The 18,598-nt window shown below is 43.6% G+C and overlaps 1 protein-coding gene across 10 annotated transcripts in view; it reads right to left on the bottom strand.

Annotated features, from left to right (window-relative positions):
• nap1l1 (nucleosome assembly protein 1-like 1) overlaps positions 1–15,900 on the bottom strand; it is a 42,699-nt gene extending 26,799 nt beyond the window's left edge. For 7 of the 10 annotated variants that reach the window (XM_055650582.1, XM_055650584.1, XM_055650576.1 and 4 more), the window contains exons 1-4: positions 15,781–15,899; positions 4,368–4,404; positions 2,959–3,044; positions 855–957 (exon numbers count right to left, since the gene is read on the bottom strand). In XM_055650582.1, coding sequence (XP_055506557.1) covers positions 855–957; positions 2,959–3,044; positions 4,368–4,384 — 206 coding nt within the window. In that variant the 5' untranslated portion in view covers positions 4,385–4,404; positions 15,781–15,899. Of the gene's footprint in view, positions 1–854; positions 958–2,958; positions 3,045–4,367; positions 4,405–15,780 lie in introns of all 10 variants that reach the window. The other 3 variants (XM_055650577.1, XM_055650580.1, XM_055650581.1) reach the window with 2 other exon arrangements.
• Between the last annotated feature and the right edge of the window lie 2,698 nt (positions 15,901–18,598).

Raw genomic sequence — 18,598 nt, 5'->3', positions numbered from 1 at the left:
GAGGTCAGTTGGCCATAATTAGTTATCGTACGCTAAAACCTGTCAAAGATTATGTACATTCATGGACTTTATTCCAATATGCCGTTGATGCCTCCTTGAACTTGCTATCAGAATTTACTTCTCTGCATCAAATGAATCAGTGGCAGATGAACCTTTTGAACACCCATTCTGACAATTCTACTCCTCCTGCAGACCATTGCTAGATTTTCACCCATCACAACATCATCACATTTAATGCTGCAGGGAAATAGTATGCCATACCGTTTCCCCGAGACATATATACCTCCAAAAACACACAACTAGGAGGTCCAAATATTGACAACGAATCTCTATTTACTCTCTATTCGCAGATACATAAACACAATACAGCACAGGAATAGGCACTTCAGCCCACAATGTTTGTGCAGAAAAATACACCAAAATCGATATTTAAAATTCAGATCAAATGATTTTGGAAGATAAACACAAAATGCCAATGTAACTCAGCAGTGCAGGCAACAGCTCTGGAGAAAAACTGGCGATGTTTCGGATCGGAACCCTTCTTCAGACATGATTTTGGAGCTGGCCCATTTTGCTGAGCCAAATAAATGAAGGAACTACACACATTGCGAGTCAAGATGAGCTAGCATTTTTAAAAGCTCAAAGGCACAGCCATTCCAGCAATACACTATTCCACTTAAGAACCTCAGGGGTAGCTCAAATTCTTGAAGCTGCAATCCAAAGTCCAGCTGCCCCTCACTGCAAAGTCTTTCCCAATTGCTGGATGGATTCTTAAGAATACAATGTTTACTCGATGTATCATAAACTGCCACATCACAGAAGTCTGCAACAGTGGCATAGCCAATAGTCTTTACCTTTCTATATAACCAGAGGGGTTTCCTACAAGTCCATCGAGTCGCTCTTGTAGTGCTGCCAAAATCCGTGGATTCTGCATCATCTGAACTGTAAGCTGCCGAGCTGTTAGTGTGGCAGGGGTGGAAATTAGACAATCAGTTACGACAAACAGCGAATAGCAAAACAGTTTAACAAGGTTACAATAATTACTTGTTATTGGAAGGCGAAACTTCAAATGTTGCAAATACATTTGTCAACATATTTGAAAGGAAAAAAAATTGAAAAATTAAACCTCTCCCTTCGTTGAAGCATACGGATACAAAGTCATTACAGCAAGGGATATTACAAAGGGAGAATAAATAAAACTGAACTCCACAAGCTTTTAGAAAGCAATGAGGTCAGCTATATGATCAACATTTACACGGTTGCATATGAACAAGAGGCAAAGTCTCGGGAAAATGTTATACACAAGATAAGAAAATAATTAAAAAACGAATTTAATACAATGTGCAGCAACACATCTAATAGAACCCCTAACCTCAACATCAGAAACCTAGGTTCAATCCTGACCTTGGATGTTGTCTCTGACGAGTTTGCACGTGAGTTAATTGTCCTCAGTGTGGAATCTGGGAGGAGTTGTTTGTAATGTGAGATCAGAGAGAAAAAAAAAGCTGCTGTTGGAACAGTGGGTCATCATCATCTGTGGAGAGGACTGGACAGTCAGTGTTTCAGATCATCACTTGTCTGGACAAAGGGGGGGGGGGGGGGGGGGAGAGCTGGTATAAAGAGGGGAGGGGGAACAGCGAGACTAAAGCTGGTAACTGAGAGATGAAACGCGTAGGAAGGAACTGCAGATGCCAGTTTAAACCGAAGAAAGTGACAAAATGCTGAAGTAACTCAGCGGGACAGGCAGGATCTCTGGAGAAGGAATGGCCGATATTTCGCGTTGAGACTCTTCTTCAGACTGAGAACGAGACTCAAAGAGTGAGAGAGTGTGAGAGTGAGAGTGTGAGTGTGAGTGAGAGTGAGAGTGAGAGTGAGAGTGAGAGTGAGAGTGCGAGTGCGAGTGCGAGAGAGGAAAAGCAAAGGTTACTTGAAGTTAGAGAAGTCAATATTCTACCCAAGCAAAATATGAGGTGCTGTTTCTCCAATTTGCACTGGGCCTCACTGACAACGGAGGAGGGCCAAGACAGAAAAGTCTGAAATAGGATCTCGACCCCGAAACATCACCCGTTCGTTCTCTCCAGAGATGCTGCTTGTCCCGCTAATTTATTCCAGCTTTTAGTGTCTATCTTCGGTTTATATCAGCATCTGCAGTTCCTTCCTACATAGAAAGGTCAGTGTGGGAATGGGAGGGTGAGTCAAGTGTTTAGCAACGGTGAGATCAGGTAGGTTTAGGGGGACTGAGCGGAAGTGTTCAGCGAAACGATCGCTGAGATGGGGCTGATGGGGATATGGACAGGTGGGGAAGGTTGCAGATAGCGACAGAGGCTGGAAAGTGTTAAGAGACAAAGAGTTGATTATGAGGTTTGAATTTGACCTCAACATTGTACTGGAGGAGGCAGACGACAGACAAGTCGGTGCAGGAATAGGAAGGGCATTTAAAATGGCTTAAAATAGCTACAGGTGGCCGCTGCAGACAGACTGGCTCACTTACTTAGAGAGGCAGCCACCGAGAGTACCAAATGCAACAAGGTCAGAGAATGAGCATGCAAATCTCAGTCTCACCTGGAAGGGTTGTTGAAGTGAGGGAGGAGTGGAATTCGTGTAAATGAATGGCTGATAGTTAGTAAGAATGGTTGGTAGACCAAATGGCCTGTATCCATGCTGTATCTCTCCATGTCTCTCAAGGATGAACCTTCCAGGTCCATTCAACTTTAAAATACTTTAAAACACAATACTTCAGCAAGAGAATATCTCAAAATTAAAAATGGAGCTATTACAAGGACAAAAGGATGGAGATTTTATTGAGAGTATAAAAATCAAGAGCCAGTTGTGGCAATAGGTAGACCTCTGATCAATACCAGTGGAAGGCCAGTGGAGATGACATACAAAGATAAAAGGCAAAATGAAATTTGGTTCATCTGCTAAGTAAATTCAAGATTAAAACGTGTACAAAAATACCTTTACTATCTTCAGATGCTTCTTCCTCCTCAATATCTTCCACATCTTCCATATCTTCTTTCTGATCACTCTCAGTCTGCTCTTTGCTATGACAGATGGGTGTTCAAACATCAGTGGAAGATTTCACCAAAAGTCAACTTTAAAGACTAATTTATCCTATTTGTTTTTCTGATTATCAGGATTGGAAACTCTGCTGTGACTATTGCACGACTCTTTTGTTACAGGATGCACAACATTAATATTAGGGGGCCTATAAACAGTTCCCACTAATGTCCTGTATCTTGTTATTTCTTGGCTTTATTCTAACAGATATTACTTTATTTGCCAAGCTATAACCACTTTTATACCTTTATTTATCATTTATATCAAGATATTCCTCTTCTAGTTTCTTGCAAGTGCATCCTGGAATATTTAATACCAAACATTTCATAAACATGATATTGTGGCCAGTTTGCTCAATCTCCCTGCAGTCATAATATCTCACCCTATTAGGAAGCAAGAACTGAGATCTATTCAATGTAGGTATCGGAATCCAAGCGTCAGCAACCCAGGCCAAAATCTCACCTTAACTTGGGTCTCTTGCGTCCTGGTTGCACAGCGCGGTAGAAATCTCACGTATGCAGGTAATTCATCACAAAGACATCTTGGTCTTAACAAGACTCAATATTTCATTTTAATAATTTAACTTGGGTACTTACCACCAAAATGGAATTCATTCACAGACACTTTACTTGGAGGAACAGAAAGCCAGAGCTTCCACAACTTCCTCTGTTGCTTTCAAAGAATCCACTTTCAAAGATGACAAACCCCTTAATACTTCCACTGACTATTGCATTCCGTCTAATATTTCACATTGGTCCTCTTGATCTACCAAGTTGCATGCTGCACGACTATTGTGAAAACATGGAAATTATTCCAAGAAATTTACCCCTTTCCTTTCACACCCAGGTTACCCTTTTGGTCCCTAAAGGCCTCTTCAGCCATTTGTACTTATAAAAGATATTGGTCCATTTTACTTACATTTAAAGAGGCACAGAAGGCTCATTACACAATTTCTATGTCAAATCCTTTGTACCACCTTCCACGACAGGGCACATAAGACCTGCAATTAGTCTGGCCCAAACTATTACACAAGTACTTCTACAGAAATAAAGCTCACATTCTTCAACCCATCCAACAATTTAAATATTACAGTAAAAAAAAACTGAAATATTCAAGGACATAACACACCTGAGAATTACACGATTCACTGAAGCGGAAACAATTACTATAAAATAGCATCCAATCTTTGCTTCCTTATGTGGTTTTCTCAATTCTGCATTTTTAAACTATCCATTAAATGAGATAAATACCAAACGTTAAAGGGCACTTTTCAGATTGTAAGAGGTTTCTGTGATTCAGATACTTACTTGTCAATGTCTGCCATCTTCAAAAGATAAGTACCTGCTGAAGGAAAAGGAAAATTTCAACGCGGTTTTCAACATCATGGATTTCTATACTCAACATACTCCTGAAATTGTTTATGTTTACCAAGCAATCAAAAAACATTGGGTCGGCACAGTGGAGCAACAGATAGAGCTGCTGCTTCACAGCACCAGAGCCTGGGTCTGACAACAGACAATCCTTACATGTCAGTAACTCACTGTATACTAGCCAAAAGTTACATCAATATAGTAATTCAAAACTAATGTATATTTGAGTGCTGAATGGCTGCTTCCTGATGTCACAGCACTTTAATGTCAATGTGTAGCACTCTCAGCTACGTACTTGGCCAAGCATGGTCTCCGTTGGCCAGTGAACCCCAGGTTTCATAGGAGGTAGGCCATTTATCATTGAGTTGAGATAAAACTTTTTCACCTAGAGTTGTAAATCTGTGGAATTCTCTGCCACAGATGGCAATGGAGGCCAAATCACTGGATGTTTTCAAGAGAGTTAGATTTAGCTCTTAGGGCTAATGGAATCAAGGGATATTGGGGAAAAAGCGGGAACGGGACATTGATTTTGGATGATCAGCTGTGATCATATTGAATGCTGGTCTGAAGGGCCAAATGACCTACTGCACCTACATTTCTATGCAACGCTCAGAAGTCCTCAAATTTCATCCCCTTCCTGCCGCCTCCCATCCACCGAACAAATGTTGCCATTCCAAATCAGATTTTCATCATTTATGACCAAGATTCTTTCATTCAGTTAATATACTAACTTACCCTGGTTTGTTGACAGATTTCACTTTTGTCAATAATTGCATGACCTCAGCCTCATTTATTGACAAATGACCACTCAAGTGTTGAGTTTCATTAGTACTCTGTTTTCCCATTGGTCAGGCTAACAGATTGTGCAATGTTCAGATGGATCATAGGTTTGAAGAAATTTAGTATACCAGCAAGTTCTCCTCGTACCTTAAATAACAAGTTTCATAATCCATCTGAACATTAACCAAGAGACTAAAATGTTATAAATCACCACTGACTGACTTGGTCACTTTGTAGACAGAAGCTAGTTTGTGGCACCATCGAGTGTGGCAGCCTCGCCAACAGCTGTCTGTCCTTTCACCCTTTTTTGTTATTTTTAGTATGTCTAAAAGTTTGTTTTAAAGGTTTCTTAGTCTTTTTTATGTTGGTGGGTTGGAAACTACCTGGTCGTAGATTTGTCTTTTCTCCGAGTCGCATCTTCACCCCCACCTCGCGGCCTACCAACTGGAATAACGCGGCCTTTCCTGCCAGAGCTTCAGCAGCAGCGCAGCGCTGAATTCCATCGCGGAGCGGGACGATGCCTTACTGGGGATCGCCTGTTGAAGCTCCGGTGTGTTGGGCCTTTCGCATAAACACCTTGGAGCTGTGGTTTGCGGAGATTCTCGCCGCGGGCGGCGCTGACTTAACATCGTGGAATCCTGGGATCCTTTGCCGAGAGTCGCCAGCGTTGAATCTCTGCCCCGCTCGGTCTGTGGACCTCGGGAGCCGCGGTCTCCGGTAGGAAGTGGCTGATTCGAAAACTCCAAGCCGCGAGTGTGTTTTTCCGTTCCGATGCTAGAGTTCTGATCATCCCGGCGAGAGGGCCTGTACATCGGGCCGTCCGTAGCAGCGACTGCGGAGGGTTCAAAGGCCCCGACCACAGGTGAACAAAGAGGAAAATGACTGAACTTTATTGCCTTCCCCTCACAGTGGAAAACGTTGATTCCACTATGTGGGGATGTTTATGTTAAATTCTATCGGGTATTGTGTTCTTTTTATTCGTATGGCTATATGTTAACTCAAATCTCAGTACCAATTGGTGCATGTGATAATGTAGCTTGAACTTGACTTGATATTAGAGCAACATGCGCAGGTAACTCAAGTGTAATTTCATAATTCTCACAAACATGATTGGGATATTAGAACCTCTACATTTAGAAGAAATAGAAGTCATAATGTAGAAACAAGGAACTGCAGATGCTGGTTAACAGACTGAAGCATAATCTCAACCCAAAAAGTCACCTATCACTGTTCATCAGAGATGCTGCCTGACCTGCTGAGTACTCCAGCACTTTATGTTCATTTGTGGAAAAGGCGAACCTGCCATATTTTACATATCAAAAAAACCCAAACTTGGATTGTTATTAAAGCCATGGCTGTTCTCTCAGGTGAGAGATAAAGATCGCTTGGCAAACTGAGGAATGGAAATTGGAAGTCTCTGGATGACACTCCTCTCCCACATACCAATAAAGATGCATCAGACTATTTGTCTTCCTACCACTGATTGGCTATCTGATTTCCTCTAAATACAAGGGCCAATACACCAAAAGGACTTTTCAAATTTACGATGACATTCTACAAGTCCTGCGAAGTGTGAAAGGGAAATATCAAATTAAAATCGGAATAGAAACACATGTCCATCATTATACAGTAAAACAGAAGTTTGCTCTTTCTCAAATTAAGTTCCAACTTTCCACCAGGCAACCAAATTGCTATCCTGCAATGGCACACGTTTTTACACCTCAGAAGCGGATGTTTTTTTGATCAGTGCTAATTCATGTACAAATCCTCTAATCATCAGTTCAGGTGGATGATCGTTTCCAATTTTAGTTGTTTAACACTCATGCAGGGATTCAAATTTAGAAGAACTATTTTATCTATTTTACAGGAATTCAGATAGATCGATCTTTATAAAAACAGGAAGTGCTCAGAAAGACAATACCAATTTATTTAAAATGAACCAGTTAAGTCAACGAAGCAGCTGACTTAGTCCCTCCTAATGGAGGACAGATAATATAGCAAAGTATTAGTTAATTTAAGATTCATATTTCAGATTAACAAACCCCAAAGTGCTGTAATAATCAGCTATGACCCTGACATCTCAATAGTGAAGTAACTATCTGAGTGGCTAGAAAAAAAAAATAGAGACATCAATAAAATGGGCAACAGCAAAGAAAAAGCGGGATCCCACCAAAATCAAGATTGTGGGGAATAACAAATCCCACCCATCAGTATCACAAAAGGAAATATGCAAGCTTAACCTGCATTTGCCATATTGTAACTACAACCAGAGTAACTGCTGCCCCACAGATGGAGAGCTTTCACGGATTTCTTCCAATCATCACAATGTTAAATGCTGCCCTGATTTTATATGACATGAAAAGCCCCACCCTTGGACATCCACTTGTCAATGGAGCCTTGACTGGAGAAAAGGGCCACCTCCTGAAAAAGATCCTACAGAGCATACTGATAAGATGAGCTCCATTCCGAGACCCGTAACCACAAATGTACTTCCAAAACCGTTCATTAGAGGTGACTGCATCAACCTTAGTTTGACTATATTCTGCTGCAGGCGGTCCACTGCTTTTGAGGAGGTTAAAGCCAGGTGCCTCTAAACAGTCACAGTATTTCCTTCCTGTAATGGATGCATTTCACAATTCCTTCAATGTGAATAAGGGTTTATATCTGCAGCACAGATGTTGGCTGCTACTCCCAAAAACAGCGCATGTGTTTTGAAATTCTTTTGTTTTACCAAATCGCTAAATTGCGAGGCAGGTGTGGCTCATGGGTTTAGCGATCTTGTGGAGGACATTAGAAATGTTGCTAATAGCAAGCAGTACAATTTGGGTCAGTGCTGGTATCCACTCAGTTGTCTGATCTTGAGGGTCACACAGCTGCATACAGCAAGATATCTGTTATTTTTGTGTAATAACTACAGAGCCATAGGGTAGTGTGGTATCCTGCATGGAGCTGCTATTGTCATATGAATTTAATAGTTGTATGGATTTAATAACATACTAACTCCATGAACCCAAAATACAACCTGCTGGCAGTCTTAAAGTATATTATGGTAGATAAATCCCCAAGACCTTTCCAAGTCTATCCTGTAGCTTTACATGAAGCTGGGAAACAAATTGCTGGATCCTGGCGTATATCACTTTTAGCCATAGGTGAGGTACCAGAAGATTAGAGCATGGCTAACGTTATGAATATTTTTAAAAAAAAAGAACAATCTTGGTCAGTATGGACATGCTGGGCCAAAGGGGTAATTTACATGCTATATGACTATGACAGTTGCTATGGCATCAGCAAAATAAGAGAATCGTTAGTATTAAAATAAAATGCATTCATTTCAAAAGGAATCCAAGGAGTTAAGCTCAAAATGATTTATGTCCCTTATATTGGTAATTATTGGCTAGGGGAAGTTATCATTACTGATAAATATGTTTTAGAAATGTTCTACGATACCAACTCACATTATTCCCCAGACGTTTTTATACAGCAAGCAAGTCGATGGATGAAATTTATCAGATACAGTATACCAGCAGTCATTGCCATTTGAGGATCAAGGCCTCAAAGCCAGTACTAAGCTTGTGGTCTACTGGATCTCTGCCCTCTTGTATGCTTCAAAGACATAATTGAACTGGGTATTGCAAATGACACTGCTGCAATATCTTCCAAATCCTCTGGCAGGAAAAGCATACGGATACCTGCTCTATTTGTATTTGTATAAGAAACCCGAGTTAATTTGACTGAACACAGAGTCTGGCATGACTGGCAGGAGCACACCATCTGGCAACTCCCCAAACCAGAAGAAACTCTTGTCCCACCTGTGGATGTGTCTGTAACCCTGTACCTCACAGTACTTGTGTATATGACGAAACATTTGACCATAACCTAAAAGTCACTCTTGACCCCAAGGAATTGTCTCAGAGAAAAGAGAAATAGAAGTTACCGGAACAGGAGAGACCACCTTCAAAACAGGGTAATACAGAAAACACAAATGCTAGCAACAGTTCTTTCAGCATTATGCAAGATCAAGTTACAACACAATATTGAAAATGTGCCCATAGGACTACACAATGTACAATCTGGAAACAATTTATTACTCTTTAATCTTCATATAATACAACTCAATAGGCATTCCAAACAAGGGAGACAAACCTCAAATAGTACTGTAAGTTTCCTAACCTTTTTCATTCGCACTAATTTCACCCCTTCTCAAGATACTGGCTCTTTTAAGGAATTAAAAATGAGTAATTCAAAAGATTACAAATTTAAACGACCTTTGTGTTATATAGTTTAAAATGCCAGCTTTTGGATGACTTTATAAGGATGCAGGAATGACAAACTGATCTTTTTATCAATGGCAAACGCAAACAGTGACACGTTTTTACATAATAGTAGATAATGGCAAAATATGGCTCACCATTTGGCTTTCAATTTTAAAAGTACACATATAGAATGAATACTAACAATACTCCTTGCAGAAGTAGTCTATTTTGTTCTTGAAGGTATCTTTCGTCTCCAGCTAATCACTTGAATATAGAGAAAGCATAGTTGCATTTGCTGTCCTCAAACTTGCACACAAATGCCATCAAAAGCACAGAGATCATTTCTTCAATATACAGTCACTCCAACTGCAACGTTGAGTTCAATAAATTGCAGCATGATAGCCAAGATCAATGAATGGACCAGAGATAAAGTATGGATTCCTTGATTACTCAAGAAGTTGGCACTGCCAAGGATCCTACAGGGTTTTACACATATAAAAAATGGACGTAGCACAAAAATAGATGACAAACACTGAAATATTAGTGGGCACAATAATGAACGCTGACAAAATTTTAAAATGACGTAAAATTCCACAGCATCGTACACATACTATTTTCCTTCTAAAACATGCAGAATAATTTCATCAAAAAGGGTTAGAAAGTTAAAACCCTGTCAGCCGTGCCAGTCAATCAGCAAAAAATAGCCCACAGGAAGTCAGAGGGTCAATTGACAAACAATCTGCTTGATCGCAATAGCGCTTGGGGACCAAAACCATCTTTCCAAGAACGAAAGAAAAAACATTAAAAAATTGTCTTCGAACTAGATAGAATAAAAACTCAAGTTGACAATTCAAAAATGATGAAGGTGAAATATACAGTTGACTTTGAATTAAACACAAATCAACCATTTTGAAATCAGGAAATGCATTTTTCTGGGTCCAATGTTGGTTGTGACAATGCATGCCTTCATCGACCATGGCACTGAATACAAGAGTTGGGACATTGTGTTAAAGTTGGACAAAACATCAGTTAGCCGCACCAGGAGCATTGCGTGTAGGCCTGGTCACCCAACTACAGGGAAGATGTGACTACGCTAGAGAGGATGCAGATTCAGCCACTAGGGGCGCCGCATTAAAGGCAGCCTCTGCCTACAGTCTGTTATTCTGTCTTTTTTAAATTTTTAGTCAGTTTTAAAGTTTGTTTTGGAGATTTCTTCAGCTTTTCTATGTGGAGGAGGGGGGTAGGGTAAAGAGGAAACAGTTTCCCAGTCACTTCCTGGCGAGGACGCGACTATTCTCCGAGCCGCATCCTCGCCCCCCTCCTCGCGGCCTACCACCTGGATTGGAGCGGCCTTTCCTGCCGGGGACCTGGACCAGAGCTTCAGCAGCAGCGGCGCAGCACTGGATACAGTGCGGAGCGGGCGATTGGTTACCTTGATCGCCGTTGAAGCTCCGGAGTGCTGGGCCTGCTACTTTAACATCGGAGCTGTGGTTCGTAGAGCTTCCTGCGCGGGCTGCGCTGACTTCAATATCGCCGAGTCCTGGGGCCCTTTGCCGAGGGCCGCCAGTGTTGAATTTCCGCCCAGCGCGGCCTGTGGACTTCGGGAGCCGCCGACTCAGGTAGGAGGTGGCCGTTTCGGATGAGCAAGCCGCTGAGGATGTCCTCCAGTCCCGATGTCAGACTTCCATCATGCTGGCAAGCGGGCCTGAACATCGGGCCGCCCGTAGCAGCAACAGCTGGGGGGGGGGGGGGGGGGGTTTCGGGAGCCCCCCCGACCACGGGAGGACAACAGAGAAGGATGACTGAATTTTGGAGCCTTCCCTCAGTGGGAAACTTTGATCCCGCTGTGTGAGGATGTCTGTGTTAAAGACTATCGTGTTCTGTGCTTTATTATTCGTATGGCTGTATGGCGACCACACATTTCAATTGGTACATGTGTATAAATGTATCTTGGATCTTGATTCATAAAAATCTTGCCTGAATTGGAGGGTTGAGTTATAAATAGAGATTGGATAGGCTTGATGTTTTCCCTGGAGGTTAAGGAAGTCGCGAGGTGACTCGGAGGAATATAAAATTATGAGAGGCAGATGGAATCAGTGTGTTTCCCATGGCAGGGGTGTCTAAAACAGGGGGGGGGGGGGGCATAGATTTAAGGTGAGTGGGAGGAAGGTACATTTTTCACACAGCAGTTGGTATTTGGAATGAGGTGTGATAGACGGAACGGTAACATTAAAAGGCATCTGGGCAAGTTCTTGAAAGAACAAGACATACCCAAATATAGAATTAATGCAACCAAATAGGAATAGTGTACACAGGCATGATAATCAGTATCGATATAGCAGACTGAAGAACCTGTTTATATGCGGTATAACTCTTATACTAAATTTTCCAAGTCATAAACTTAATTTTATCTGACCCCTTTGAGTCAGCTGTGCAAGTTCGCAGGGTTGTTCTTGAGAAGATTTCTTGATCTTGGATACCAGTTATAGTACCCACAGCAGAGGGAAAAACTACTTTGTTATTTTCACTGAAATAGGATCCAGTTCTGTGGGCTAGACATTTGAATTATTTTCTCAGTCAAGGGAAATATTGTAAAATTCATTGTGCACATTTTCCGAAAAGACAATTTTATCGGTCCGGCTGACTTTTAGGAAAAAGGTCAAAATAATTGTTTTGTTATCAAGCGACATTTCCTTAAATGCTCATCTTAACACCAATTGTAAGTGTTAAAGAGAGCACAGCACAGACAGTGTCATTGGCCCAGTGTTTGTGCTGACTAAACACCCACCATTTACATTGACCCCACACTCATACCATTTCATTCTGGAGACAATCACATCAACCATCCATTACCCCCAACCCAAGCAAATTATAATATTCATTCATCCATACACTTGAGGCAATTTACTGTGGCTAATTAACCAGCCAACACTTCTTTGGGATGAGGGAGAAATCAAAACTACTGGACTGAACCAAGCCAAAGGGAGAATGTGCAAACTCCACAAACAGCCCTGGTACACTGGAGTAAACTCATGTCACTGAGCTGGAACTACAAAATAATTTACTGTACAATACCACGGCTTAATCTCTGCAAGTACCTTATGAGCAAAAAGAAACATTCACCTGTTTGACGCTTCAAAGAGGGAAAATTATTTTATTTTTTAATCTGTCAACGTGGACAAACAGCTCAGAGTGACAACATAAATCAGTACACCGGTGGATCCAAAATTGTCTAATATACAGAAATTAGATCCATGACAACTCAGCAAAAATAATTTTCATTAACCACTGTTTTGAACAAATATTGTCTCTTACCACTTTGGTTAGTCAGATTAAATAAGCATTAATGAGATGATTCACTCATTAACGTGCTTATAACATTATAGGCTGGCTAAAATACTAGATTTATCGCTAACCTTATCGACTAGAATTACCCATCTAGATAACCGGTCCCTCTCAATGCGCCAATTCTGACTTGCTAAAAGCTTAACCAACTTGCATCATGGCAGGTATTGTTTAGGATTGGCAAAGAGATGTACACAAGTCTCCATTAACAAAAAAATAAAGGTAAATTTGAGCAGTTTAGTGCTAGTTGTACCAAACTACAGATTAGAGAATGTATTAAAAGAATATTTTAAATATTCCCACCATAATCAGTCAGCTAGGGGCCCATTCCAAAAACATCACTTATCCATGACCTCCAGAGATTCTGCCTGACCTGCTTACTCCAGCAATGTTTAAAATAAAAAAAACATTTTACATTGTTCTTCCAGCTTTCTTCTCCTTCTCCCCTCCCCCCCTTCCCTACAATTCTTGTTCGAGGCGTACCTATCCCTGAACTCTACCTCCGCTTCATTAATGACTGCATTGGTGCTACCTCCTGCAAACGTGCAGAACTCACTGACTTCATCCATTTCACCACTAACTTCTATCCGGCACTCAAGTTCACCTGGACCATTTCCGACATCTCGCTACCGTTTCTTGACCTCACTATCTCCATCGCAAGTAACAGACTACTGACGACATCTACTACAAACCCATTGACTCCCATGCCTATCTGGACTACACTTCTTCCCACCCTGCTTCTTGTAAGGACTCCAACCCCTACTCCCAATTCCGCCGTCTGCGCCGCATCTGCACCCCGGATGAAGTGTTCCAAACCAGGCTGGCTAAAATCGGAGATATCCTCATACTTCAGGGAATGGGGGTTCCCCTCTTCGACTGTAGATGAGGTTCTCACCAGGGTCTCTGCTATATCACGTAGCTCCGCTCTTACTCCCCATCCCCCCCAGTCATAACAAGGACAGGGTCCCCCTTGTCTTCACCTTCCACCCTACCAGCCATCACATTCAACAGATAATCCTCCGACATTTTCGCCACGGGATCCCACCACTGGCCACAGCTTCCCATCTCCTCCCCTTTAGGCTTTCCGCAGACCGAGCCCTTCATAACTTCCTGGTCAATTCGTCCCTTCCCACCCAAACCTCAACCTGGTACTTTTCCTTGCAACCACAGGAAATGCTACACTTGTCCTTTTACCTCCCCCCTCGACTCCATCCAAGGACCCAAGCAGTCTTTCCAGGTGAAGCAGAGGTTCACCTGCATCTCCTCCAACCTCATCTACTGCATCCGCTGCCCTAGGTGTCAACTGCTCTACATCGGTGAGACCAAGCACATTAACCAACCCGATCTCCCGGTGGCTCAGCGCTTCAACTCCCCCTCCCATTCCGTATCCGAACTTTCTGTCCTGGGCCTCCTCCATGGCCAGAGCGAGTCCCAACGCAAATTGGAGAAGCACCTCATATTTTGCTTGGGTAGTTTACACCCCAGCGGAATGAACATTGCCTTCTCCAATTTCAGGTAGTCCTTGCTTTCTCCCTCCTTCCCAGCTGTCCCACAGCACACTGTGTCCGCATCATCCTTTCTTCTTCCCGCCCCCCACACCAGTCTGAAGAAGAGTCTCGATCCGAAACGTCACCTATTCTTTCGCTCCATAGATGCTGCCTCACCCTGAGTTTCTCCAGCATTTTTTGTCTACCTCCTTCCCTACAATCAGTCTGAAGGTCCAGACCCAAAACGTCACATATCGTGTTTTCCATAGGTGCAGTTAAGAATAACAACTTTATACTTTGTGTATTCTTGGTAAACCTTCCTCTAGTTCCTTTTTTTCTACATTCCAATTATCGCTTTAAAAAAAATAGATGGATAAAAATCACACTTTTCATCCCATGGATCCAAATGCTTCAGTGAGTAGAGAAATAAGGAACTGCAAATGCTGATTTACACAAAAGGGCACTCAAGTAATAAAAGAGTAACTAAGCGATCAGGCAGCATCTCTGAAGAACATGGATAACTCCAGTGGGTTATCCTAGAGATGCTGCTTGACCCGCTGAATTACTCCCAACACTTTGTGTCCTTTTAGCGTGAAAAAAAAATTGAAAGCCCACCATGACAAAAATTAAGTAAACGTCAACCGGTCTATTAATTCTCACCCAGCAGAACTTTGGGCTCAATGGAAGGACAGGCAGGTGAATGGGAGCCAGCGCCTAGGGCGCCCTGACTGGGCAAGGCGAGATGTTACAGAGGATGCTGATGACAGGATGATGGTCATGCTCGAGTTATGATGAGCCGGTCGCACACAGCAGGGGTTACTGCGAATAAATGACTGCAACCCGTGTGGGAAGCGTTCCTCAGAAATAATGGGGTGGCTGTGGAGAAAGGGAGCCGGGCAACGTGCTTCGGTTTGAAGATTAACAAGACGCGGTAGATAAGTCCAGAGGGGGCCGGTCACCTCGGCAGTAGAATCAGAACAAAAGGGAAGCAGCCGCCTCGCCTGCCTCATGTGTCACCCCTCCTCCTGTAAACCCCCGGACCCCAGCAGCGGGAACACCACCACGTGCTGCTGGGGGAAGATATAAAGGGGGGCACCGGGGGAAGATGGGGGACCCTCCGCCCCTCGTCGCGATGGAGGTAAGTGCGACACAAGCGGGTACTTGAGGCCTGGGGGATGGGGCATCTCCCCCCCCCCCCCCTCCCCACGGTTGCGGGGCTCCATCTCTCGCGGATCACAGGCGTGCAGCAAGCGGTGGTCGGGGAGGGGGAGAGGGGAGCCTGCGGCCTGCTTTACCTCACAATCTCCCCCCTCCCTCTCCTCCTCATCCCACCCAACCCCCTCCATGTCTTTCCCACCGCCCCCTCTCCACTCCTCATCCCCCTAGGGGTCTGGTCCTCGCCCCCCTCCCCGCCCTCCGTTTCCCCCGGGTTGTGACGGGCGGGTGGGTGGGCTGCAGGCCCCGGGCTGTCGGGCCGCCGCTTACCGGACGCACGGCTCCGGCGGCGCGAGCTGCTCTCCGATGGCGCTAAAGGAAGGGCGGCGTGTCGATTGGCTGGCTATAACAACACGGGGAGCGCGACCAGGCCCCGCCCCTCCCAAGCAGAGCGCCTGCGCGGCTCGGTTCTTTCTCCCGCCCATCCTCCCTCCCCCATCCCTTACGTCACTGCACCTGCGCATGCCGCGGACCCAATTCTCTCTCTCCATCCCCGACACTGGCTCGCTCACACGCATTCCCCAGCATTACGCATGCGTAACTCTGACTTCTCTCTCTCTCCCCTTCCCCCCCCCCCCCACTCCACCCCGGCACTGCCCCTGCGCCCGCAGCGGCTCCCCTTCACCAGCCAGTACCGCATTGTGCCTGCGCACATCGCGGCTCCGCTTTCTCTCGCTCCCCGTCCCCGTCCTCCACGCATGCGCTTGCGCTTACTACAGCCAGACCATCTCGCGCTCACAGACCACGTCTCCCCACCCCCACCCCGCGTGCCGAGCACGCTCCCTCCGCACGTCGCTCGTCCCAGGCGGGCATCTGTCAATCAACGCGCCTGTCAAGACTCATTCATAATTCCCGCAGACAGTCGCACTGCTGGAGTAACTCAGCGGGCAGGCAGCAGCAACTCTGGAGAGAAGGAATGGGTGACGTTAATTAACTGGCTTAATTGTAATTTGTTCCTGAGGCCCCTCGACCTCCAAAAAAGGGAATCGAACCCTCCTCAACTAAGTTTGCAATTGAGTATGAACGATCTCTCATGTAAAATTAAGCAAAATAACTGCACTATTATTATTATTTTGGAGTCAAAAGTGCACAATTAATGTTGCACAATTTTAAAGCACTTAGAATGAAGCAATGACTTAAACCTGTTCCCTTCTCTCCTAGACATAATTAGGTTTTCATAGAGGATTTGTTTCTACTCGGGAACCTAAATTTTATCAAAAGTAAGGCATTATTAACTTACATTTGATGAAATTCAGCGAGCAAACGCGATAATTCCCGATATTTTGGATCTTTAAATCTCCACGGCAAATGTCGGCTGTTCACTTCCGCTGTTTTTCCACCTTCAGTTCCCTCTTGTAATTACCTTACTTTCTATCTTTTTTTTTGCCTGAAAATTTGGGTTGCTGTGCTTCACGGTCACCCCGACCAGCACAGAAAATTTCAGCTCAAATATCGGCCGTTTTCCATGTTTTTAACGGGTGTGAAAGTGCGTGTTTCCCCATTCACTAACATGTACCGAAGTGACGTATGTCCTCCAGTTAAATTTTTCGGTCACGTGAGGGGGGATCTACGCTCATTTGATATTTCGTGAAATCACCCTATAAGAACCTCCTCACCCTCCAGTTCATTTCACCTTAGGGTCATACTTTTCATCTTTATGTAGGATGCCCTTTATGTAGGATGCCCTTAGAAGCATAATATTGCATAAAAGCATAATAAAAACTAATATTACGAACAGTTTTGGTCTCCTAATCTGAGGAAAGACATTCTTGCCATAGAGGGAGTACAGAGAAGGTTCACCAGACTGATTCCTGGGATGTCAGGACTTTCATATGAAGAAAGACTGGATAGACTCGGTTTATACTCTCTAGAATTTAGAAGATTTAGGGGGGATCTTATAGAAACTTACAAAATTCTGAAGGGGTTGGACAGGCTAGATGCAGGAAGATTGTTCCCGATGTTGGGGAAGTCCAGAACAAGGGGTCACAGTTTAAGGATAAAGGGGAAATCTTTTAGGACCGAGATGAGGAAAAAAAATTTCACACAGAGGGTGGTGAATCTCTGGAATTCTCTCCCGCAGAAGGTAGTTGAGGCCAGTTCATTGGCTATATTTAAGAGGGAGTTAGATGTGGCCCTTGTGGCTAAAGGGATCAGGGGATATGGAGAGAAGGCAGGTACAGGATACTGAGTTGGATGATCAGCCATGATCATATTGAATGGCGGTGCAGGCTTGAAGGGCCGAATGGTCTACTCCTGCACCTATTTTCTATGTTTCTATAATGATTGGTTAAGTTGGGGAAAGGCACTGGAGAAGATGCAGGGTTGGGTGGCTAATTAGGAGGTAAACACTGTAAAATTGCGTCTCGTATACTTTTCTGTACATTCTGGTCTAATCGGGGCACTGTGCTTATAATGTATCTTGCTGATAGTATCCCCCCCCCCCCCGCGCTGTGGCTGCTCATTCCTCCCACAGTCCAAAGGGCCGTAGGTTAATTGGCTTTGGTAAAATTGAAAATTCTCGCAAGTGTGTAGGATAGTGCTAGTGCATGGGTTGATTGCAGGGACTCGGTGGGCCGAAGGGCCTGTTTCCGCGCCTGTATCTCGAAAGAAAGAAACGAACAAAACAAAAAATTTAAAACACGCAGATGCTGAAAATCTGAAATTCAAAAAAACAGGAAATGCATTTGTTCTCATGGAGGGTCCTTCTCTCAGAAATGTTTCTCTTTGGGAAGGTTAACACTGAAGAGATGTTTCTGCTGTGTGCTGAATTAGTAACAAAGAAGATAATCCAGGATTATGTCCAAATAATGAAAAGGGTAATTGAAAAAAAAATGCTTTTCCACTCAGTTTTATCAGAACATTGTCTTTTCAGGGTGGTGGCTGGACGGGAATATTCCACAAGGAAATTGAATAAGGGTTTGTAGATGAGGTCATATAATAGGTTAAAAGGAACTGCAGCTATGAATGCTAATTGGGTTCTTCATTAAATACAAACAAGGCTAATTTTCTCCAATAAAGATCCACCAGACTAAGTGGGAAGTGGTCCGATGAGGGGAGATTAAGCCAAAAACTGTCTGGTCATCTCTGG

Source organism: Leucoraja erinacea, chromosome 19 (genome assembly GCF_028641065.1).
Source record: "Leucoraja erinacea ecotype New England chromosome 19, Leri_hhj_1, whole genome shotgun sequence".
Classification (NCBI taxonomy): Eukaryota; Metazoa; Chordata; class Chondrichthyes; order Rajiformes; family Rajidae; genus Leucoraja; species Leucoraja erinaceus.
Note: the sequence above shows the minus strand (reverse complement) of the source record. Positions and strands in the feature narration are given on the sequence as shown.